This window comes from Clarias gariepinus, chromosome 6, assembly GCF_024256425.1.
Source record: "Clarias gariepinus isolate MV-2021 ecotype Netherlands chromosome 6, CGAR_prim_01v2, whole genome shotgun sequence".
In the NCBI taxonomy this organism is placed as follows: domain Eukaryota; kingdom Metazoa; phylum Chordata; class Actinopteri; order Siluriformes; family Clariidae; genus Clarias; species Clarias gariepinus.
In genome coordinates this window covers 33065817-33089595 of record NC_071105.1, presented here as the reverse complement: position 1 = coordinate 33089595, position 23779 = coordinate 33065817, and the positions used below count along the sequence as shown (strand labels likewise).

The following is a 23779-nucleotide window of genomic DNA, read 5'->3' as shown; positions in this document are numbered from 1 at the left end:
ATATGACACAGTTGACAGTTCAACACTATCATTATAGGTTTTGTTAATCCCTTGGGCAGTTCTTAACTCAATTTTTAATATTTTCTGCAGTCTTCTTAGTTGTTATCTTTGCTTGACACTAATGATTAGAATTTGACAAACAGTATCATCTTTTAAATATGTATTTATTTACACTAATTGGTGACTCTGCTTTAAGCCAGACACTGGACTCATCTTTTTCCTAAAAAACATGAAAAATCGTCTGTAGTTTGACAGAATCGTAGCTTTATTTCAGCTCTACTGTACAACAAAACACAGCATGAACAGGACTGTACAAACACACTGTGCTGTAGTGCTGATTGATGTTCACTGCACTCTCATGTCCAAGGCTAACACATGTAAAGCTCAGCTTTTCTACAGTACATATCTATTGTGTACTAGACTGTATACATGTATGCTATACAGTAAATCTGCTTTTGCTACACACTGGCTCAGTAGCTACAGATCAGATCATATAAAGAAACATATTGTTCTTTTAAAAAAACTCTTATCTTATTTACACATTTCTTTGAATATGTACACAATTTGTCTTATTTTTAATATTTACTTTTGGTAATGAAGTTCATGTACAGTATGAGGTAAAATTCTCTTAAGGAATTTGTGAGTATGATTTGGTAAGAAGCAATCAAATGATTCATATTCTTGTTAACATACACAGCACTTCATTCACAGCTTTCATGATCAAGATTTTAGGGAAATGTTCGAGGATATTTCACATGTACTGTATATTCACCTAGAGTGTTCCTTCAGCTGGTAGTGTAGATTTTAAACATATAAACCAAGCTAGAAATGAGAGATTTGGAAAATGGTTATACTTAAAGCAATACGTATATGTTAAAATTTGGGCAGAATCCATTTCAAGCATAAAAAGTCCTATAGTCATCAGTTCAAACTAACTGGCTTGGAGTGTAAGGTATATAAACTCTGTGGAGTCGTTAGGTCACTAATGGTGACTTGTGGGTTGTTGTTTCACCCATGTGTGTCATTAGGGTCACCTGAGTCAAGGTATGCACGAAAGTGAAAGTGGCTTAGTAGTGATAAAAGAACGGCCTTGGTAATAAGTGGTGCCTTAGCACCTCCTCCCCCCCACCCACAGTTTGTTCAATAAGGTTGCTCCAATTTGATGGTTGGCTCTTTTACACCATTTTTAAACCACTCGTCTGGTCTTCCCTGTAAATGTGTAATGTGGACATAGCTGTCTTTGAATGTGACTCTTATCTTTAAGTTGTTTATACGCCTGCCACTCTGTGCCAGTTAGTTAGACCTGATAAAGGTTTTTAGAAGACAGTGGACAGATGAAAAGTTACAAAAAAACAACAACAACAACAAAAAAAAAAACAATCCTTTAAGATGACCCGGATGATGTAGTAGATCATACAGTTTATTATCAATCGAATTACTTCAGGCTTTCTAGTCTCCTGTTCAAAGGACATGAGGGTTGAAATTCATGTTGTTCAAAATGGCTGCCTTTTTACTATTCAAACATTTCCTGTTCAATGACTTATAAAAATGTTTGAATTCAATTTGAGTAAATGAACATGAACATGGATTGCTGTGGTTGACATTAACATTAGCATGGATCAGAAAAAAAAAAAAAAAACGACATAAAAAGCAGATAAAATATTTTGTTATTTACATTCATTACAGAACTTCTTTTCTGTAGCAGTGATTTTCTCAACAAGTTACATTAAAAAAATTATTATCATTAAAATGTTTTTTAACACAGAAATCTGCAACTATATACAGCTTACAAAAGAATACAACAAATCTGAAAAAATGTATAAAGATTTTGGAAATATTAACATATGCAGACCAAATTTGATCTAAACAGCATAAATTATTTATGGTTCAAAAATTAAATGGTTGAATTTGCTTTTCCAAGGAAATAGTTATATTTATTTGTGTATTTATACACTTATATTTGTATCTTTAAATATTTTTAATTTACATATGGAGTGCTGATGAATAAATAATTATTTTAAGTAAATGAAGATTTTCTGCAAAAAAAAAAAAAACCATACAGTGAGTAACAGAATCTGCACGGCCACTGCTATACCTATCTATCAGACAGGTGAAGTGCGAATAAACAGTTTAGCTAAATGTTATTTAGATATATTACAAATAAAATTACAGTGATTAATTCAAGCTTAAAATCTTTATAATAGGTTCTACAAAGCAAAAGGTAACAAAGTGCTGTAGCTCTTTAGGTAACACACCACAATCCTTTCTCTTTCTCATAGGTGGTTAAATATATCAATATACCAATCAGATAATATATCTTATGTTTCCCAAATCAGGCCACCAACATACAGGGTTTGACTGTTTATACTTGAGCCTGAAACAGCCGTGTTAAGCCATTTCAATATTAAAAACAAACAAAATTAGGTATTTACAGTAGCTACTGTATGTTGAAACTTAACATATTTTTTGTGTAGCGATGAGTAAAAACTAAGCATATCATAAGAAAATAAACATATCCCAGACTCTTCTATGTGAGATATAATGACTGAACACCAGACCTCATACTCCAAACTTTGGCCAAGTGACTTTAAGATTACAAACATGATAATGTGCTTCATCACCAGCTTTGTTATAAAAGGCCAAAATTTGTCTGTAGCCTGTTAATGCACCACACACTTTCTATGTTATGTTATGTTATGTAATGTAAGCTACCATTTTTTTCCACTCACTCATGTTTCTTAGCAACCAAAAAATGAGAGCTGGGAGAAAGAAGAAAGAAAAAAAATGTAAGATGGCTTCCACAGCAGTAAGGTCAGGTTTAAGGATTTTGTTCAAGCAAGACATAAATTGTCATTAAGTAATGATTCTTTAAGGCAGACATACAGTACACATGCTACTTTTTTCACTTTTACATAATTTAAACAACTGAGAACACGTTACACAGCTAACAGTTTGATATCTATTTAAAAAAAATCTAAAACATACTGAAAGGAAACGTCAAAGGTTTAGTTAACGTATATCTGCTAAGTACTGTACTAGCATGACTAGCAGCTGTACTGTAGGATTCAAACATGAGACACATTAAATACAGATAAAGTAATCTTAATTAGCTGTATGAAGTCAAACTTTTCTGTGTGTGCATGTGTGTATGTGAGACAGAGAGAGAGAGACAAAGAGCTCTCAGCACGGGGAGGAAGAAATATGCTCGGGACACTTGAGCAGAGCGGGGTAGTTGGAGCTCATCTGGAGCGAGGCTTCACTTGAGATGTCTGAGGGACTGCGTCCTCGCGTCCAGGCGTCCGGGTGAAGGAACTGAGCCGAGTAATCGGAGCAGTTACTGAGACGCGGGCCGTAGTAATTTGAATGAGGCCGGTAGAGCTCCTCTGCTGTGTATCTCTTCATAAACAGGTAAACAGACATCACGCCTGCTGCCTGCAGGAGAGAGGAAAGTCAGGGTGAGTGAACAGCGTCAGAAATTTAATGAAACCGAGAACTGAATGTTACCTCAGTGAGCAGGAAGGAGATAGCCGCGAAGGCGAAAGACCAGCCGTACTTGTAGCTGAAGTAGGCTTCGTTGGTCTTAGTTCTGTTCAGCATTTCATCACTGATGTTGGAGATATACAACACCAGACCAACTACTAGAGAAAGACCTGGAAAAAAGGAACACTATGGCTGAGCACAAACTTTTTTACTTCTGCACATCTCATTAATCCCTGGACACTCTGTGTCACGTCATTTCACTGAATGTTAATAGGTTGTAAGAAAGTGTTATTAAAGAAACTGAAATGAAAAAATCCGCTTTAGAACACTGCAACGTTTCTCAACCCGCAGAATAAATAATTTAGACATCAAGAAATAGTAAGTCTGCACTAACGACACCGCACATACCCAAACAGAACTGTGCACATGAATTTAATCTCAAATTCAAATACACGATGCGTTAACCTTTCACTTAAACATAGTCTCACATTCAAGTGTGCCAGTATGTTAAATTTTACATCATTGCCTGTGTCTGAAATTGAGATGTCAACGCACATTATGAATGAAGGCACTATGACTTACTATGCAGCACTATCAGGTTATACAATATCTAGTGATAAAAACTTTGTTATTAAAGTTCTGTGCCCTCACAAAAAATATGGCACAATTTAATATCAAACCTGCCTGTATTAGGAAAACATCTGTGTACAAACATTTAAATAAACAAATAAAATGAATGGATGGATATAAACTGTAATGTGGCGGATTAATTCTTAAGAAAGGAAAAAGTTTAAATGTGCATGAACAAGCTTTGTTTTGCTGCTCTGCCTCAGTACCTGAGAGAATGAAGAAGATTCCCGAGACGAATGCTAGGATGGTGCGGTGGGGCCGGATATGGCCGATGTTGCTCAGGATGAAGCCGATGAACATGAAAAAAAGACTGACCAGTGGGAATGGCGTAGCAGAGCGAATCATCTCTGAAAACACACACAGACCAGAGAAATCTATTTTAACATTTATGTCTGGTAAAATTTCATACTTATCATCTACACTGCTATTTTTATGCACATTAATTAAAACTGTTACATCTCCATACTGTATAAAAAGCAAAACTACCTATAGGAAAAACGCATTTGGACAAGGTTATTGGTTAAGACAGCTTAGAATAAGTGGTAGTAGTTAGGTTTACATTCAGGAACTGTCAAGAACTGCCCTTAAGCTTTAGACCTTTAATCCATTACTTCTTACATCTGGGCTTAAACTGGATTTAGCTTCACTTAGATGTCACTTTGGATAATAATACAAGCCATGGAATTAAAATGCAAACAAGGTGTATTTAAATTAGAAAACCCTGAGTCTGTTTAAGTGGGTCACACACATTTACATGCATAAAGTCACTGCTAAATAAGGCTATTCATGGGTTTTACTAAAATACACGTATTAGAAGTTCCAGAGAAAAACGGTTATTTATGATAATCAAATAAATACTGAAAATTGCATCCTCTTTCCCTTCGTCACATAAACACACTGTACCCAGAATGTGGGTACAGTGTGTTTATGTGACGAAGTGAAAGAGGATGCAATGCTTAAGCTTGGCATTCTTTGTTAACATTTAGCATTCTTCAATGCCAGTGTACAGGTATAAATAGGATTACCCTGGGAGTTATATCACATAGCTATAAATATGTACGCCATGTAGACTACATCTACTCTTATAGCACTGCTTACAGCTTGCTTGAAATAATGCCAGGTAAAACTTAAAGGCATAATTAAAGTTTTTTCATGAGATGGATTTAACCTTGAATTGCAAGTAACTTGATCTGCAAGCATTTTGCAAGACGATCAAAATTTGTAAAATAAATTTAAACTTAATAAACAAAAAAAGTCTTGATATGAGAGTAGTACACGTGCTTTGTCTGTCAAGCATCACATGATCACAACTGAGCCAATGCTTCTTCTCTCGCACACGTTACAAGATTATAGGTAATCACACAAGCATGCTTGCGGAACGAATTATGATCACAATCCAAGGTTTAACGATAGTAGGTTTTATAGTGTGGCATTGTTAATTAAATGAGAAGAGGCAGGAAAATAATACATACTTGCTAGCTAATTTAACAAAACTTTGGATAAACCAACACACATTCAATTGTCAAACAATGAGTATTTTCATCAGTATTTACCTTTTTTTTCTTCCTTCCTTTATCAGAGGTAAATCTCAAATAGTGTAAAAAAAATGGATAGCTAGTATGTGAAATCCCTTTTTCCACACACCAATTAGAGCCCCCTATCAGCGATTAGGGAGAAATTTAGAAATCCAGCCTTGTGTTAGAAGCTAGTTAGATTTATTTCTCAGGTAGGCCACGAAACACAACACAGAATGTTGAGAGGCGATTTGGAACGACTTAGAAGCTTACTAAGTAAACAAACCGCCGTTTAAAAGCTGTTTTAATTTTCTTAAACAGTATGCCTCAAGGCAAATCACAGGTTTAAATTAGTGCACTCATTTCAACGTTGTAACAACTCATTCATTTGTATACAGAGTCAGACAAAAAAATCTACAGTGGGGCAAAATAGTATTTAGTCAGCCACCAATTGTGCAAGTTCCCCCACTTAAAAAGATGAGAGAGGCCTGTAATTTTCATCATAGGTATACCTCAACTATGAGAGACAAAATAAGTGTCATGCTCTCAGCGTCTCGCGCTGATCAAAGACCGCTCTTGTCCTTTGACACTTCCTCTCTCACGCTGTCAGACTTCTCATCACGCGGCCATGTTTTCCCACGCTGTCATTGGTCCTAACATGCCCCTGCATCGCCCCGCCGGCACACCGGTTTCTCATCTGGCGCTGATTTCATCCAGCTTCCTGGGGTTCTCGAACTTCTATCGCCGCTTCATTCAGGGTTACAGTTCCGTCGCCGCTCCTCTAACCTCCCTGACTTCCCAGAAGACGTGGTTCTGCTGGAACGAGGAGGCAGACAAGGCATTCGCAGACCTCAAAGGACGGTTCACCTCAGCCCCCATTCTCACCATACCCGACCCATCTCGCCAGTTTGTGGTAGAAGTGGACGCCTCCAACACTGGCGTTGGGGGAATCCTCTCCCAGAGGTCCCCACGAGACAACAAGCTGCACCCCTGCTCATTCTATTCTATCCTGCTCAGTCTATCTCCGGCCGAGAGGAATTATGATGTAGGTGACCGAGAGCTCCTAGCCATCAAGCTAGCCCTGGAAGAATGTAGACATTGGCTGGAGGGGACCGAGCTCCCCTTCATAGTATGGACCGATCATCGGAACCTGGAGTACCTACCTGGAGTACCAAAAGGCTCAATGCCCGTCAAGCTCGGTGGTCATTATTCTTCTCCAGGTTCAACTTCACCCTGTCCTACCGCCCAGGCTCTAAAAACACTAAGCCCGATGCCCTTTCACATCAGTTCTCCCCCCCACAGGACCCCGCACCATGCAGCTTCATTTTGCCATCACATTGTCTCCTTGCCGCCATAGAACTAGACATCGAGACTAAAGTCAAGCAGGCATTGACTCAAGAGCCCGGCCCAAGCAATGTTCCTCCGGATCGTCTCTTTGTTCCCCTTTGTCTGCGCTCACAGGTCCTGGAGTGACCACGACCCTGCTTCGCGTCAGTTTTAACCCAACGCCCTCGCTGACTGATCACACGGCTCTGAACTCCCGCTCTCACTTCCTCGACTATGGCTCAGCTTAACGTTTTGGCACGACGACATCGCGGACGGACTTCACGACTCCGATCTAACACTTCCGCCTTCACGACCACGGCTCTGTTTCACGCCCCGCCGGCAATGCGACGCTACGGATCCCGCATCTCGGCTCCAGCGCCTTCGCTCTCAGTACAGCGGCACCACAGAGCCGCGCTCACGCGACAATAAGAGATAAAAAATTCCAAAAAATCACACTGTAGGATTTTTTAAGAGTTTATTTACAAATTATGGTGGAAAATAGATATTTGGTCACCTACAAACAAGCAAGATTTCTGGCTCTCACAGACCTGTAATTTCTTCTTTAACACTAGAAGCACCGCGCCACTGTCACCTACTTTTAACGCGATTCACCGGTCATGTGACCGCCTGATGTTTTGAATGGGAAGCTGTCGCTGATACACAATGATCGCTAGATGGCGCTTTCACCCAAAGCAAATTGTTTAGCTACAAGATCAACTTGCACTTGGACAATGTGCCATTCAACGCCATTCATTCCGCCGCCAGGCAATCAGCCTAAATGAGCCGAACCCGGCAGCGTGGTTATATAAAGGGTCGTAATACCGCGACACTTCATGTGATTGTTAGGTCGCTCCGGTAAAGGTATCAGGGCCAAGACAAAGGAACGCAGAAGAAAACACAGGCAAAGCCTAAGCCTCTGTGTGTCTAAGATGCTGAGATGGAAAGAGAGAGTGAGGGAGAGCGACACACATCAGTTTAGTGCGCGCTCTCGGGTTAAAGTGCACAAAGCACAAACTCTACTCTCTCTCTCCTCGGTAAGGGCATAAGCCTAGAGAGGATCTTAAGTCTTTTGTTTCAGTTTCCAGAATCCTGTCCGTTCTCGCATAGCCAGCGGAGCTCTGTATATTTTGTGTTTTCATTTTCCTTTAGTTTTTTTTTTATGTTTCTTAATTGATAATCCCACGCTATCTCCAAACGGAAAGGTATTCCCGTGCCTGTCATAAGCACGCTCGCAACTCATATTTCACTGACTCCCTCTAAAGCCCTGCGTCAGGGCTCTTATAATCAGTAAAACATCTCACGGTGCGGCTCTCCATACCGCTCCCCGTAACGATATAATTAATATCGTTACCTGTATTAATGGCATCTGTTATCAGTATAAAAGACACCTGTCCATAACCTTGAACAGTCACACTCCAAACTCCACTATGGCCAAGATCAAAGAGCTGTCAAAGTACACCAGAAAAAAAATTGTAGACCTGCACCAGGCTGGAAAGACTGAATCTGCAATAGGTAAGCAGCTTGGTATAAAGAAATCAACTGTGGGAGCAATTATTAGAAAAAAGAAGACATACAAGACCACTGATAATCTCCCTCGATTTGGGGCTTCATGCAAGATCTCACCCCGTGGGGTCAAAAAGATTACAAAAACTGTGAGCAAAAATCCCAGAACCACACTGGGGACCTAGTGAATGACCTGCAGAGAGCTGGGACCAAAGTAACAAAGGCTACCATCAGTACTGTAACACACTGCGCCGCCAGGGATGTCGGTGCCAGACGTGTACCCTGCTTAAGTCAGTACATGTCCAGGCCTGTCTGAAGTTTGCTAGAGAGCATTTGAATAATCTAGAAGAGGATTGGGAGAATGTCATATGGTCAGATAAAACCAAAATAGAACTTCATGTTTGGAGGAGAAAGAATGCTGACTTGCATCCAAAGAACACCAAACCTACTGTGGTGGAGCATGGGGGTGGAGACATCATGCTTTGGGGCTGTTTTTCTGCAAAGGGATCAGTACGACTGATCCGTGTAAAGGCAAGAATGAATGGGACCATGTATCGTGAGATTTTGAGTGAAAACCTTTTATCAGCAAAGGCATTAAAGATGAAATGTGGCTGGGTCTTTCAGCATGACAATGATCCCAAACACAACGCCCGGGCAACGAAGGAGTGGCTTCGTAAGAAGCATTTCAAGGCTCTGGAGTGACCTAGCCAATCTTCAGATCTCAACCCCATAGGAAATCTTTAGAGGCAGTTGAAAGTCTGTGTTGCCCAGCGACAGCCACAAAACATCACTGCATGAAGGAGATCTGCATGGAAGAATGGTCCAAAATACCAGCAACAGTGTGTGAAAACCTTGTGATCGTCATCTTTTTAAGTGGGAGAACTTGCAGAATTGGTGGCTGACTAAATACTTTTTTGCCCCACTGTTACACACTTCAGAAAATAAAAAAAATGTGTGAATATTTTAATACTATATTAATTGTAATGTTATTTATGTGTTTTAATATTATGATAAATTGATAATATTATTAAATTATATAAATATAATATACATCATACAATTTTTTTTCTGAAATGTGTTTTTTTTTGGCTGACTCTATATTTATAGCTGATGCTCTTAAGTTTTTTTTTTTTTGCACATTAGAAAATATTAAATGTGTTTATTTATTTATTTATTATCTCACATTTATACATTTTTATCTTACAGTGGTTAGTTTGTGAGATTAAAATGTTACAGTTGTGTGAAAATAATCCAAAATTGCAAGATAAAGCATTTGCCATTCTAGACCCAATCAGCTTGGCTGCTTTTGTAAGGCATTAGTCTATAATAGCAGTCTATAATGTTTAGCAAACTTTGCCTTTGAAGAAATTGCCCACTTACTTAGGACACTGATTGTAGACTCTGATGTCATCTGGACGTTCATAGGCATGACATACTCGATGGTGAAGCAACGTCCCTTCTCTTTTCCTGAAACATGGACAAATTTGACTACATTACATCAACCTCATCCAAATTGTATTTCACTATAAATCTTCCAAAACAAAGATTCTTTGTGTTGCCAACAAGCACTAAAGTTATAACACACTGTAAAAAAAAATATTACAAAATTCTAAACATTTGGTATGATGATGTATTAGAAGTATTATAGTGCTCGAAAAAGAAGAAAAGAATAAGGAGAGACAAATTAAGAAATCCGTAATGGTAATGATTTACACATGTACTCAATTTGCTAAAAATTAATGCTTTGGAATTTTGTCACTGGCAGGTGACCAGATAAAAAAAATAAATTTGAAGATATGTGCTGTGCTGCTTGTGTTATTAGAAACAGACATTAGTAAGTTCCAAGAGACTTCCTGTTTGGTTACTGAGGTTGTTTGTGTGTGTACAGTATGTGTGTGCGCACTAGCCTACTACAGGTCTCAATACTTCATCCCACCTAGATCACTATACAGTGCATCCGGAAAGTATTCACAGCGCATCACTTTTTCCACATTTTGTTATGTCACAGCCTTATTCAAAAATAGATTAAATTATTTTTTTTTTCTCAGAATGCTACACACAACACCCCATAATGACAACATGAAAAAAGTTTAATTGAGATTTTTGCAAATTTACTAACAAAAAAAGAAAAAAAAAAGAAAGCACATGTACATACGGTAAGTATTCACAGCCTTTGCCATAAAGCTCAAAATTGATCTCAGGCGCATCCTGTTTCCCCTGATCATCCTTGAAATGTTTTTGCAGCTTAATTGGAGTCCACCTGTGGTAAATTCAGGTGACTGGACATGATTTGGAAAGGTACACACCTGTCTTTATAAGGTCCCACAGTTGACAGTTCATGTCAGAGCACAAACCAAGCATGAAGTCAAAGAAATTGTCTGTAGACCTCCGAGACAGGATTGTCTCGAGGCACAAATCTAGGGAAGGTTACAGAAAAAAAATCTGCTGCTTTAAAGGTCCTAATGAGCACAGTGGCCTCCATCATCCGTAAGTGGAAGAAGTTCAAAACCACCAGGACTCTTCCTAGAGCTGGCTGGCCATCTAAACTGAGCGATCAGAGGAGAAGGACCTTAGTCAGGGAGGTGACCAAGAACCCGATGGTCACTCTGTCAGAGCTCCAGAGATCCTCTGTGGAGAGAGGAGAACCTTGCAGAAAGGCAACCATCTCTGCAGCAATCCACCTATCAGGCCTATATGGTAGAGTTGCCAGAGAGTCTCATCAGACCTGAGAATTTTGTTTCTCATGGTCTGAGAGTCCTTTAGTCCTGCCATGTGCTTTTTACTAAGGAGTGGCTTTCATCTGGCCACTCTACCATATAGGCCTAATTGATTGTCACTGTACATACAGAGTTATCAATCTAGGAAACAGTACACCACTGCATGACACTCCAGCATTTCCCAGTCATTCTCTGATTAAAAAATAACATTTCTTGCTGTTTAAATAATTACATTATTGTGTCATTAATATGCCAGTTTAAAATCATAAGATGTTTACATTATGACACAAACCACTAACTAATGTCACAAAAATGTCTTTAAATGGTAATAGCATGAAACTCAGTTACAAAACTGCTTAATACATTAATTAGATATATCGTGATACAAAACCACCAAGATAAGTATTGTTTGGTCCATCACTGCTACGTAGTGATGGCGAGATTAGGCTTAATAAAGCTCTGAAGTCTTCCAGCCAATTGGTTCACAAAAGGGTTTGTTTCTCAAGGCTTCATTTGCACACAACCCCCCCTCCTGGTCAAAGAATGAAAGATGAGCAGATGTGTTCGCAGTCATTTTACCAGTACAGTATGTGATTCCCTCGAAGCTGTCTTTTCCTACTGTAGGTTGGGCATGGGAATTACAGTATACATGATTTTCATTAAACTATGTATTTTTCTACTGTGAGCACAGGATAATAGCCCATTTAAACCACCTGTTGTTGTCTCCTCCTATTAACATGCTAGGGCTTGTTTGTAAGTAGTGTGTATAAGATTTTTGTGCTGGTTACATTTTGATCAATGTTCCATGGTAGTAGCACACATTCCGAAGTGTTATTATAGAAACAGACATTAGTAAGTTCCAAGAGACTTCCTGTTTGGTTACTGAGGTTGTTTGTGTGTGTACAGTATGTGTGTGCGCACTAGCCTACTACAGGTCTCAATACTTCATCCCACCTAGATCACTATACAGTGCATCCGGAAAGTATTTATATTTCATAATTGCTGTCATATGAGAGAAAAGGGTAGTGATGTTTCCAACTGGGGCAATGTTACTAAGAAGATAAAATAATAATAAAAATAATAATAAGAAGAAGAAAAATAAAGATATTAAAGGTGCTTAGTGGATGTGAGTCTGGCAGTATGTGATTAACTGCTTAACAGTCTGAAACAAGGGAAGAAGAGAAGGGCAGTGCATGTGCTTGTGCAACCAGTGGTTTTGGGGTGGGGTGGTGGTGGGGGATTGACACGTCATTCATTTATATTTAAAAACAATACTACCCACGAATTGTGCAGAGATTCATTGGGCTGTTCATCAATGCAGGACGGCAAGATTCGAACCACTTCCTCAACCGCCAATTGCAGCGAGGCTTCAAACATCATTCATGACGTCAGTCTCCCTAAACAATATAAGCCTCGAAACGTGCTTCACTACATAGTTCCTGGATTTCCCGACACACGCCTTAAAGCATCGGCGCAGTACATCCCATCACAAACAAATGATTATTAAAGTGGAGTTCAACACAAATGCTAAGTACAAACAGGAATATGAAAACTAAAAACTATGGCTAGGAAAGCTAATGCTAACACTAACAACAGAGACTCTAACTATGAAAAAAATTATGAGATTCTGAAAACACAAAGTCAAAAACTAGTGATGGCCAGATGAGGCTTCATATACAGTAGGTGTCAAGGCTTCCGAGCCAATAGTTCCACCAAAAGGATCATTCATGAAGCTTCATTCTGGGTCTCATTGTACTGCCATTTAGTGGACAAAGTTTTTGTAGCAACTTGATCGTAACAAGGCGGCACAGTGGTGTAGTGGATAGCACTGTCGCCTTGCACCACCAGGGTCCGGGTTTGATTCCTGGCCAGGGTTGTTTCCCATCTCTGTGTGCATGGAGTTTGCATGTTCTCCCAGTGCTTGGTGGGTTACCCCCTCTGGTTTCCTCCTACAATCCAAAGAAATCCAGATTAGGCTAATTGGCGTTCCCAAATTGCCTGTTGTGTGTGTGTGCCCTGCAATAGATTGGCACCCTGTCCAGGGTGTACCCTTCCTCGTGCCCTAAGCCTCCTGTGATAGCCTCTAGGTCCCTGCAATCCTGAATACAGGATAAAGCAGTATAGAAAGTGAGTGAGAGTGAGCTTCATTTGGACACGCCCTTCTGCTCGATACAAATGTCTGAGCTTCTGTGGCAAAGTAACATCACTATCAAAAACACACAAAAAAAATGACAAATACAGAAGGATCGTGACTTTTGAGATGACACAACTGTTATGGATAACATGATATTTTCTGAAACAGAGCGTTAATAATACAATACAATACGATACAATACAGTTCCTTGTGTGTGTGTTCAGGGCTGCATGATGCATTATCTAAAAACAGTTTATTAAAGTTAAACTTCCTCTAGTCACGATTTACAGGTTTCACGCTGTGCCAATCAAAGCACGCGTGGGGCTGCTGTGGTAAGAGAGCACAAAAATATAATGCCAAATGTCAGTGGTCGCTCGTGTAACAAGACCACACGATACATAGCATGGACCAAGTGATACATCATGATATATCACATTTAAATTTTTTCTCACCATTAGGAAATAGATTTGCTGTTACTTTTAAAGGCAGAGGCACTGTGTTTTCTCCCAGCTGAGGGTTTGTGTCTCTTGGCAGGGGCTGAGGTGTCCACAGCATGCACGGTTTCTTCTCTGCCACCTGCGACACATCACTGACAGCTGCTGTCATGAGGCTTTATCATTCATACTGTATGGTCAGATCTACAGTTGCAGACCTTTTTATCTTTAATGGCCAGTTTCTGGTGAGGCTGCTAGTATGCTGTGGATGTCATTACACATTGGTCATGTGCATGATCCACAATACTGCCTCAAAACTACAGGCCACGAGAATGGAAATAGACAATGATCTTTTCTCCACAAACCTTAAACTCTCAATACAGTACCTTTTTTGGGCTTTAGTAGAGACAACAGAAGACAAGGCACAATAACTCTTCCAATTATCAAGCCAGTTACATGACTCCATGCCCTCTTCATGTCCTTCTTTTGCTTGTACTCTGCAGGCAGGTTTGTATTGTTGCAGAGACTCTTGATTGTGACTTTATCAAGAAATAGCTATGACACCTCGAAAGATATGTGCTGTACCCAGAGCGTGGGCAGTGATTAAATATAGTGCCACCTGGCCTGTTAAGGCTGTGTTGCAGACGCAGGAGCAAATGGGTGACACGCAGGGCCGTCTTTACTCTGGCTACTGTGTAGGAGGGCGAGCTCGAGCTTTCAGTTGTGCTGTGTAGAGCTCAGTATGGCTTTTTTAGGGAAGAGGTCTCAGGGGAAATGCGAAGAAGGTCAGGAGGATTGTGGTCTTTTGTGCAACATAAATGATCACAAACACAAAGTACAAGTACTTAAATTCAACATTATTGAATGCTAATCTGACTACTATACTTATAACAATTATATAATATTTGTATTTAACTGTAAAGGAGCTGATGTTAGTGGATTTGCTACATGGGATGCAAGAAATTTTTATGCAAAAAATCGTGTCTTGTATGCCTGCGAACAAAGTTCTATTTGATCTTCTATTGTTAGTTTCAAAAGCATCTTTTGTGTGAAATAAAAAGAAATGATTAAGTTCCAAATAAGGAGAAATGCCTAAAAAACTTTTCATGCTCCAAGCAGGAACGCTTGCTTCCCTCCTCAATAACTCTTTCGATCTAAGAAATCGTACACAAAGCAAATTCAAGAAGAAAATGTTTTCAAATAAAACGTATTCTGGAGAGACTAACACATGCCAAAATTGACTCAGGCAACTTTTCAATGAAAACAAGCTAAAGTGAACACCCATGCAAGTTACTTGCACAACTTTCAGACACGTATAGCACTATAATCTGATTGGCCTGAGGCTGCTGACTGACAGCCTACCAACAGCGTCACGGTAATAGATGGTACATACTGTATGAGTGTGTCAATCATTTAGGACTTGTGTACTGAAATTAATACTGTGGTTTGTTTTGCACAGCTAGAGTACACAGCTCTAATGTTCATCAATACAATACGGTAAACCTTGGATTGGATACAAAATATAAAGTAAAAATAAAACAAATTAACCTGCACGTTACCTTTTGAAAGAATCTTAGCTGGTGGAAGTGAGAAAAGGAGGACTGGCAAACTAGACCTTCTTTTTACTTTTTTCGCGACTTTAACAAGGAACCTCTTTAATGGCACTTGCTTTTGCCTCCTTTTGAGGATTTCGCGGAAATGTGATGTTGCATTGCTGTTAAACAGATTTATCATTCGCAATACTACAGCCTTTTTAACCTTTTTTTTCTTCCCGGAGACCGTTGCTGCAGTTCACTTACTAAAGAACAGTCGCTATTTTTGAACACAAAATGCTTTATGCGCACACACATGGACACAATGTCATAGTAAACTACGCACGTGTGTGTATGTTGACTATAAGTGTAACACACAGCGTGATACTGAGCATGGGAGGCAATTACCCACAATACTACAGCGCGCGCGAGAGAAGAACCATTGGCTCAGTTGTGATCACTTGACGCTAGGCAGACAAAGCGCATGCATACTACTCGTATTTCAAGACCTCGCTCATTTATCAAGTTAAAATTTATGACAAATTTTTGCTCATCTTGCAAAATGCTTGCAGACCAAGTTTCTTGCAATCTAAGTGGTGGGATAGCAAAACAGTTAATGCATTTTGGAAGTCTTCTACACATTAAATGTTTTACATCTGCTAATTTGATAATGTGGGTTGAGCTGTGCTGTTGCAGAGGGCGGTGTTCTGGTCCAGAAGGTTCAGCTTTTCAATCAGATGCAGAGGAATTATTATGTTAAACGCTGAATTAAAGTCTATGACAGTACTCGAATGTATGTGTCGTTATTGTATAGATGTGTAAGAGCCAGATGATGAGGGTGATGGCATCGCTCATTGAGTGGTTGGGATGATGTGCAGTAGGACGATAGACAGGACACTGGATAATTTTTTGTTACAAGGACAATGGTGGCATCATCGTCGGAAGCAGGAGTTGTTTTCCGGTTGTTGGTGAATGTTGTTTAAAAAAGATCCAACGTGTTTGCTCCTCTCATTACTCATAAGTTCTCATGCTAAAGGAATTTAGGAAACACTTACCTGAGTCGTTAAAATCTCCAACAATAATAAAAATGTATTGTAAATGTTCAGGGATTGTAGCTAACACTTTTGTTGCTCTAAAAGCAATACTGTTGCATTAATTACCACGCCTAAAAACTAAATCAGTATGTTCAAGTTATCTAACTTATTAAAAAGAGAAAACAACTGTACCTATACTGCTGGCCAGATTCACTGGACAGCCAAGCTATAGTTAGTTTTATTACGGTGTAAAAAATTGTGAGTCTTTACAGCCTTGAAACATTTCTATTTTATAAAGCTGCACATTAAAACCCAAAGCCCTGAGGATCTGAATGAACTGCAGAGGCACGCACTGTATTACAGCAGAGTTAAAGGAGAACGAAAACAAAGACAAGAAGAGAAAGATTCAGAAGGAGGACAAAGTTCAGTATGAAAGGAAATTACACGCTGTGCTGCTCAACAGGGATCACTGAGGAATGAGGAGACAGATATGAGACAGCACTATTCTGTAACATGCCATGAGTGCAGCTTTTGCTCCAGTCACTGTCAGATGTTCAACTCCAAAAGTACAAGAACTCTGAAAGTACAAAATCCGCTAATGGAGCTTCATCAGCACATGATTTTTGTACATGATGCTGTAAAAGCTTCTGGACAGGAGATATGGGGCTAGACCTAGTCGTGTACTCATACAGTACCAATAAGATTCAATTTAATTCAAAGATTCAAATAACTTTAATAATCCCATAGGGAAATTGCTTGGGAAATAATCTGCAACATTTAGTCCTGTTCAGCACTAGGATTTTTAATAGTGGGGTTTTAACTTAAAGGTAGTCCTCGACTTAGGAACGAGTTCTGCTCTGGGAGCACGATCAAAAGTTGGATTTGTTCTTAAGTAAGTCTTATACGCGTTTATGTATGTAAAGCATACCAATCCACGGTAACATGGTAACAAAGGCACCTCGGATACCTGTCGCTGCTGCTGTGGATATTTCACACAAAAACAAAAACTGATACCATTATAAAATATATGCTATTAAAATGTGTATAATTTGTAAATAATAATAATAATAATAATAGACTGAAGGTTTACAGAGATTTTTTAACAGATCACTTGCCTATACAATACTATAAATTTCTTGATTAAATCAATGCAATGGTGTAAATTATTATGTCCTATTAATATGATGTCATCTTCGATAATAATGACAATAAATATACAAGGCCTTTTTCAAGCTCCATTTTTCTCACACTCCAGTGAGACGCAATGACTTAAGAGAAATAAATTTTTAGTTCCCTTTTTCTGATGAAGTGAAGACCTGTTATTCAGTTGTTCCCTACACCGTTTGAACTAAACATCGCTACCTGCGGTTTGGAATCAGACTTAACATGGCTGACCACTACAGTATTGTCTCTACACCTTTAAATAGAGAGGGGACACCCGGACGCCATTTAGTCTCAGAGCTGTCTTTCCCTGTATTGGACTTCGAACTCTGTTTTGTTAAGGATTTTCCGAAATAAAGATTATTCACCATCAGGACAGCTTTACAGGACAGCCATTTAAGTCATCATCTTGCTCCCGGGCTGATTCATCGAAACCGGTGATATTGACTAATTTGTTCCGCACCCCCACATGCACACACATACAATATACTGTACTTGGGACTTTTTATACATTCACTTACACACTGAAAATATTTTATTTAATTGTAAATATTGGTATCTCGTGCACAGCAGTGTCTATTTTTTGTACGATATACATGAGCTAAAGTAATTCCCTGATTTGTTCGCATCTACAGTATAAATGTGCCACTGTCATTTATTCTCATAATTCTAACAGTCATTTAACTCAGATGTTTGTATGTCAGGGACTAATTGTATCTATAAATACAGTATTGATGTGCAAATGCCTTTGAATAGTGATTGGCTTTTAATTTGCAACATGGTTTGTACTCAGGTGCTACTTTTGTTAAGAAATTTCACGTGAAATTATGACAAGGTGGTGTGTCTTCAAATCACTACTATTATGAAAAATAAAATATGTGTAGGGAATGTGATAATAGTGTGATTATTTGGACGGTCCAAATGCTTATCTGCTTATATGAAAGTGGACATTTTAAATCATGGTGATCAGATATTGTGGATCATTTAGGAGATGGCTGCCTCATAGCCTAAATTGTTCCCAAGATAAAAACTCCTCCAAAGACAAACTTTCAGGGTTTGAGGAATGCAGAGAAGGCATGATGGATGTTGTCTCTCCAGGTTTTAAGCACTCTCACCCTCTCACCTGCCAGGAAGCAGACTCTCCAGAGGCCTGAGTGGAGAGACATGCGTATCTCTGTGCTCTGGTTGAGAGGCGTAATGATTCCCTCCTCCAGGTAGAGCCAGTAGTCCGTGCTGACGGCGATTCCCAACAGGCCCAGACTGCACACCGCAAACACGCTACTCAGCAGCGTGAGCGCCTTCCTCCCACACACACTCATCACCTCGGCTCCAGCAGTTTGCAGCACACACAGGACGAAGGGCCTGCAGCGGGACATGTAAAGGGAAAAAGATGAGTCACAACTCAATGGATATCCCTGAATATTAATTACTAAAACTTCATTTCAACTGGCAAATACTTAGAGACAGAGCACATACAGGCAACACAGCGGGGGAAAACCATTCCTTGTTCTAGGTTAGCTAGATAGTAGGATGACAAGTATGTTAATTATGTCTTTGATTTAGATAGAAACAGAATAATATGACTATTTGCAAAACCTTTATGTTTAGTAATAATCCATTCCTGGGAGACAATGTCTCTACTACAAGTCTCTACTTTTCCAAGGCTAAATTTCACATGGCTTGATAATTTTGATGAAGAATAAACTAGCCATTTTTAACCTAAGCTGTTACTATAGCAACTAATAGTTGATTAAATGAGTTGTCCAATGCAGGCACATTTTCTTCTTCAATTCAGTGCACTTAAACATTTTACGAAATTATTTACGCATGCAGAATACACTGAAAGAGTAGAAACTGTACATTATTCAGAAATTTACATTAAGCTTTTAAGATCTCTGTTTAGCACTATGTTACCTTGAAAACTGAGTCACTTGTGCAGCATGTGTTTGTACACTTAGCCAGCATTTAATTTACCGCCTGGTGTTGTTAAACACCAAAACTAATGACATCTTTTACTTCTGATTACTGACAGTATGAAAAGGGTTATAGGTATGATGTATACAAAAAAATTGGTTTTAATGGTTTTCCACTCCACTTCAGTGCATTGAGGGTATTCTGTATGTGTGGAATTTTTACCGTTGTTTATGGGAAGTGAACCGTATAATCATGCTGCTTATATTCGACTCTCCATCGCCAGTGCAGTTCAGTGACTTGCCTTGCCTGAGGCACCTGTGCCTTACTAACACACTCAAAAAAAGAACCCGCTTTCGACCCCATTCACAGACTGAGATTTCCAGTACAGAATGTGTAGATGCAGTTATGTGTCACTGTGCATATGCGACTCTCATTACAAAACAGTTTACCTCAAAGTAACAAAGCACTTTTCAGACAAATCACATCCTATTTCAAATATGCAACATTTAGTCTATTTGACTGAACCCCTAGTAAGTTTTTTTACCCCCCTGACCTGGGTTGCAGGTTTTCTGGGGACCAAAACAACCAAAGCTTGCCCTGGTCTGTGTCCGAGGGTTGAATCATGTAGCGATAATGTGAATCAGCCCTGACGTGACCTAATTCCAGGAGCATGCTGCATATTTTCAGTTCAAGTCAGCATTCTTGGGCATGTGAGCTTATTAAATCCTTTTTATTGGCATGAAGGATTTAAAATTAGTGAGAGGATACAGCAGAAGTGCTTCAGAATTACAATATATCTTGCATAAACAAACAAGAACAGATTGTTAAATAGTCGGTTTATTATTCAGTCCCGTATTCTCTGTACTTGGCGGATTTCCAGGACTTTCGTGCACTCTTGCAAAATCGGCACATATTTTTGCCTATGAATTTAAAGACTTGTAATGTGTTTCCAGCTGTGCCCATTAACAGATATGTTTCCACAGTATTTAAGAGAGTAAGTTGCAACTGGGTGCTCCTTATCATCAGCCCTTGATTAAGTGATCATCAGCAGATGTGATTAACACAATGCCAAGAGGTTAAGACATAAGCAATAGTCTTATTATCTGAGAAGCAATTGCTACTGAACATCAATCTGGAAAGGGTTATAAAACCATTTCCAAATAACATTCTACAGTGAGAAATATTATTCAGCAGTGGAAAACATTCAAGACAATTCCCAGTCTTCTCAGAAGTGGATGTCAAATGCACATTCACCCCAAGCTCAGACTGTTTAGTGCTCAGAGAAATACAAAAAACACAACAGATATCTCAGACACTACAAGCCTTACTGAGCATGTTGAAGTTAAACGTTGAAGTTCATTCACAAGTACAGTATTCTTGGATGGGTTGCCTGGAGAAAGCCTCTTCTGTAGGAAAAGGACATGGATGCACGAGTGAGGTTCACAAAACTGAACCTGAACAAACCACAATGCTTCTGGTACAATGTCCTATGAACAGTGGAGTTGTTTGGCCTTAATTCCCAGTGCCACGTTTGGCGAAAAACAATCACGGCCTTTCAGCAGAAACCATTCGTACCCACTGTCATGCACGGCAGGGGTGAGGTGATGATTTGAGCTGGTTCTGCAGCCACAGGACTTGGACACCTTGCAGTCAATGAGTTGACCATGAACTCCTCTGTATACTAGAGTATTCTAGAAGGCAAATGTGAGGTCATCTGTCTGACAGTTAAAGCTTGCTCAAACTGGGGTCATGCAACAGGACAATGATCCAAAGCACTGAAGTAAATCTACATCACAATGGCTGAAAAATAAAAAAAAGCAAGGTTTTGCAATGGCCAGTCCAGACCTTAACTCAACTGAAATGCTGTGGCGGGACCTTAACAGATCTGAGGATAAGCGAATGCCGAAGAACCTCAATTAATTAAAGCATGAACGAATGAATGAACTGATGTTGTGAAGAATAATGGACCAAAATGATGTGAGAGAATGATATGATAAGTCATACAGGAAATGATTACTTCAAGTTATTGCTACCAAAAGATATTGACTAGTGTTCCCTACATGTTTTTTTTTTCTTTTCGGCTTCATTTCAGTTAAATACTGTATATAATGGCAAAAAATCTTGTTCATCTGAAGTTGTATTTGCCTAACACTAAGACCCTTAATAATTAGATTATTTTTATATTTCTACACGAATACACACTAATTAAAATAAGAGATACCAACTTTTACAGAAAAGTACAGTATAGATCTATGAGTGTACTATATAGGAGTGCTGATTTCAATTGCTAATTATTCAATTTTGTGTTCTAATAACTAAAATAATAAATAAAATAACCGTTAAAATTACTTATGTAAAATATAATCCAAGCAATGTTACCAGGAATTGTCAGGGTTAACCCCTAGAGAGCGCCTTGTGCCCTAAGACCCTGTATTCTTTTTGTTTATTGAACTTAATTTCCCAGAATGCACCTCAGTCAGGTGATGGGGTCACTTACCTGAACCAAGGTGACTAATTAGTGTGGCTATAAGAAGCCAACACTTTGAGTTCATGGTTTGTCTTGCATCTGTTGTGTTACTGTTCTGTTTCTCCTGTGTAAGCGCGAAATGCTGTTTTCGGGTCTGTTTAGTTCATGTTATCTAGTTTGTTTAGACACCTAGTTATTCTCTTATGTTTAGAATTCATGTTTATTTAAAAACACCTTCAAGTCTTAACCTGCTGCGCTTATACAGTACCTCGCCTGCAACCCCACTACTTCCATGACAGGAATGAAATGTTTGCTACACGACACTACTGTACACTTCTCTCGTTTAAGACCGCACATACTATAATAAAACAAGAGTTTCTGAACTTTTTCCTGTCCTCTTCTACAACACACATTGATGTAATATTTTCATATTATATATACAAAATCTGAATGAGGATTATATGGTCATTTAATATTTGATTGGTTCATACTGAGATAAAAAAAATGAATTTCAAGCAAATAACAAGCCTTCTTTACTGCGGTAAGCTGATATCTGTGGGTTTAGCATGCAATCTAAGATAGCAGAGAGCTTAAAGAGCTAAAAAACACATCTGGATGGGGAAGTCCACACTGTATATTTATCCCGACAAAATTAAAAACAGAATGTAGTTCTCCATGACGCTACATTCATTAATTATATATGAACTGAAGAATATTGCACTTAAACCTTCCACTGCTTGTTACTATGGGAATAAGTTCAGTAGCTAATCAGAGCAACATCATAGCAAAACTAATGTAGTTATACAATCAACTCTAATCTACCACAACAAAAAGGAAATGCCACCTTGTGGTGTTGTCGTGTAGCCACATTATAAAACTTCTGTTACAGTATATTGGACTGTATTAGATTTTAAAAAATGGCCTGACACGAAAAACATTTATTCTATGATGCTTTAAATCAGCCATACACAGCCTAGAGTATCCAAACACCCATAGTATTTAAGGACTTACATTGCTCCCTGATGGAAGTGTCAGTATAAAAAAAATGAGAGAACTGGGCATTTTGAAAAGCTCTCCAACCTTCAACAAAATATCATTACAGGCGTCAGATTTAAATTAAATCTGTTAGATCTGCACTGAAACAGCTGACAGAAATTTAAAACCTGCTAACTTTACCACTGTTGGACTCTGCAGCAGTGGAAACCCATTCTTGGAAGTGCAGAATCACACTTCACTGTCTGTCAGGTCAACAGATCAGTTTTTATATGGCAGCTGCCTAGAGATTGCTACCTGCATCAGTGCTTGATAAATGGAATAGCCTACAGAACTTGGCTGGCCTGACCCCAGTACCTTTGGGATTATACCAGCTGACCTAGTGTTAGTTCATGACCTTGGTTATGCTCTTGTGGACAGCCGAAATAGAATCCCTACAGTGACACTTCCATATTTAGTGAAAGACCTCCACAGAAGGGGAGACAATTATTATAAAAAAGGGGATTACTAATCCTGTTATTAGAACATATGCCTAAATGATATGGAAAAATATACTGCAGATTTTATATACAGCCAGGTCCATAAATTTTGGACAAATAAACATAAATGGCTTTTGGCCTCTGTACAACACTACACTGAATTTGAAATAAAACAGTCAAGATGTGTGTGAAATCAAGATTTTCAGCTTTAATTCAAAGGTTTTTGACAAAAGTTTAGCATTAACCATTCAGGAATTACTGCCATTTTCATACACATTACCATCATAAATAATGGAACAGACTAAAATAATTACAAACATAAGGTTTGCCTTTAACACTTAGATGAAAATCTTTTGCATTCAAGAACTGCCTGGTGTCTGAAATCCATGAACCAAATGCTGAGTTTTGGGAGGTGCTTTGCCAAGCCTTTACTGCAGCTGCCTTCAGTTGCTGCTTGTTTG

At 38.9% G+C, this 23779-nt stretch overlaps 1 protein-coding gene across 2 annotated transcripts in view; it reads right to left on the bottom strand.

Moving 5' to 3' along the window:
- Positions 1–2008: 2008 nt before the first annotated feature.
- The window catches only part of cacng5a (calcium channel, voltage-dependent, gamma subunit 5a), a 32787-nt gene continuing 11016 nt past the window's right edge, over positions 2009–23779 (bottom strand). For both annotated transcript variants that reach the window (XM_053499077.1, XM_053499078.1), the window contains 5 exons: positions 18589–18827; positions 9834–9920; positions 4317–4457; positions 3505–3650; positions 2009–3432 (listed from right to left, as the gene is read on the bottom strand). In XM_053499077.1, the coding sequence (XP_053355052.1) occupies positions 3181–3432; positions 3505–3650; positions 4317–4457; positions 9834–9920; positions 18589–18784 (822 nt within the window). In that variant the 5' untranslated portion in view covers positions 18785–18827 and the 3' untranslated portion in view covers positions 2009–3180. The remainder of the gene's footprint in view (positions 3433–3504; positions 3651–4316; positions 4458–9833; positions 9921–18588; positions 18828–23779) is intronic.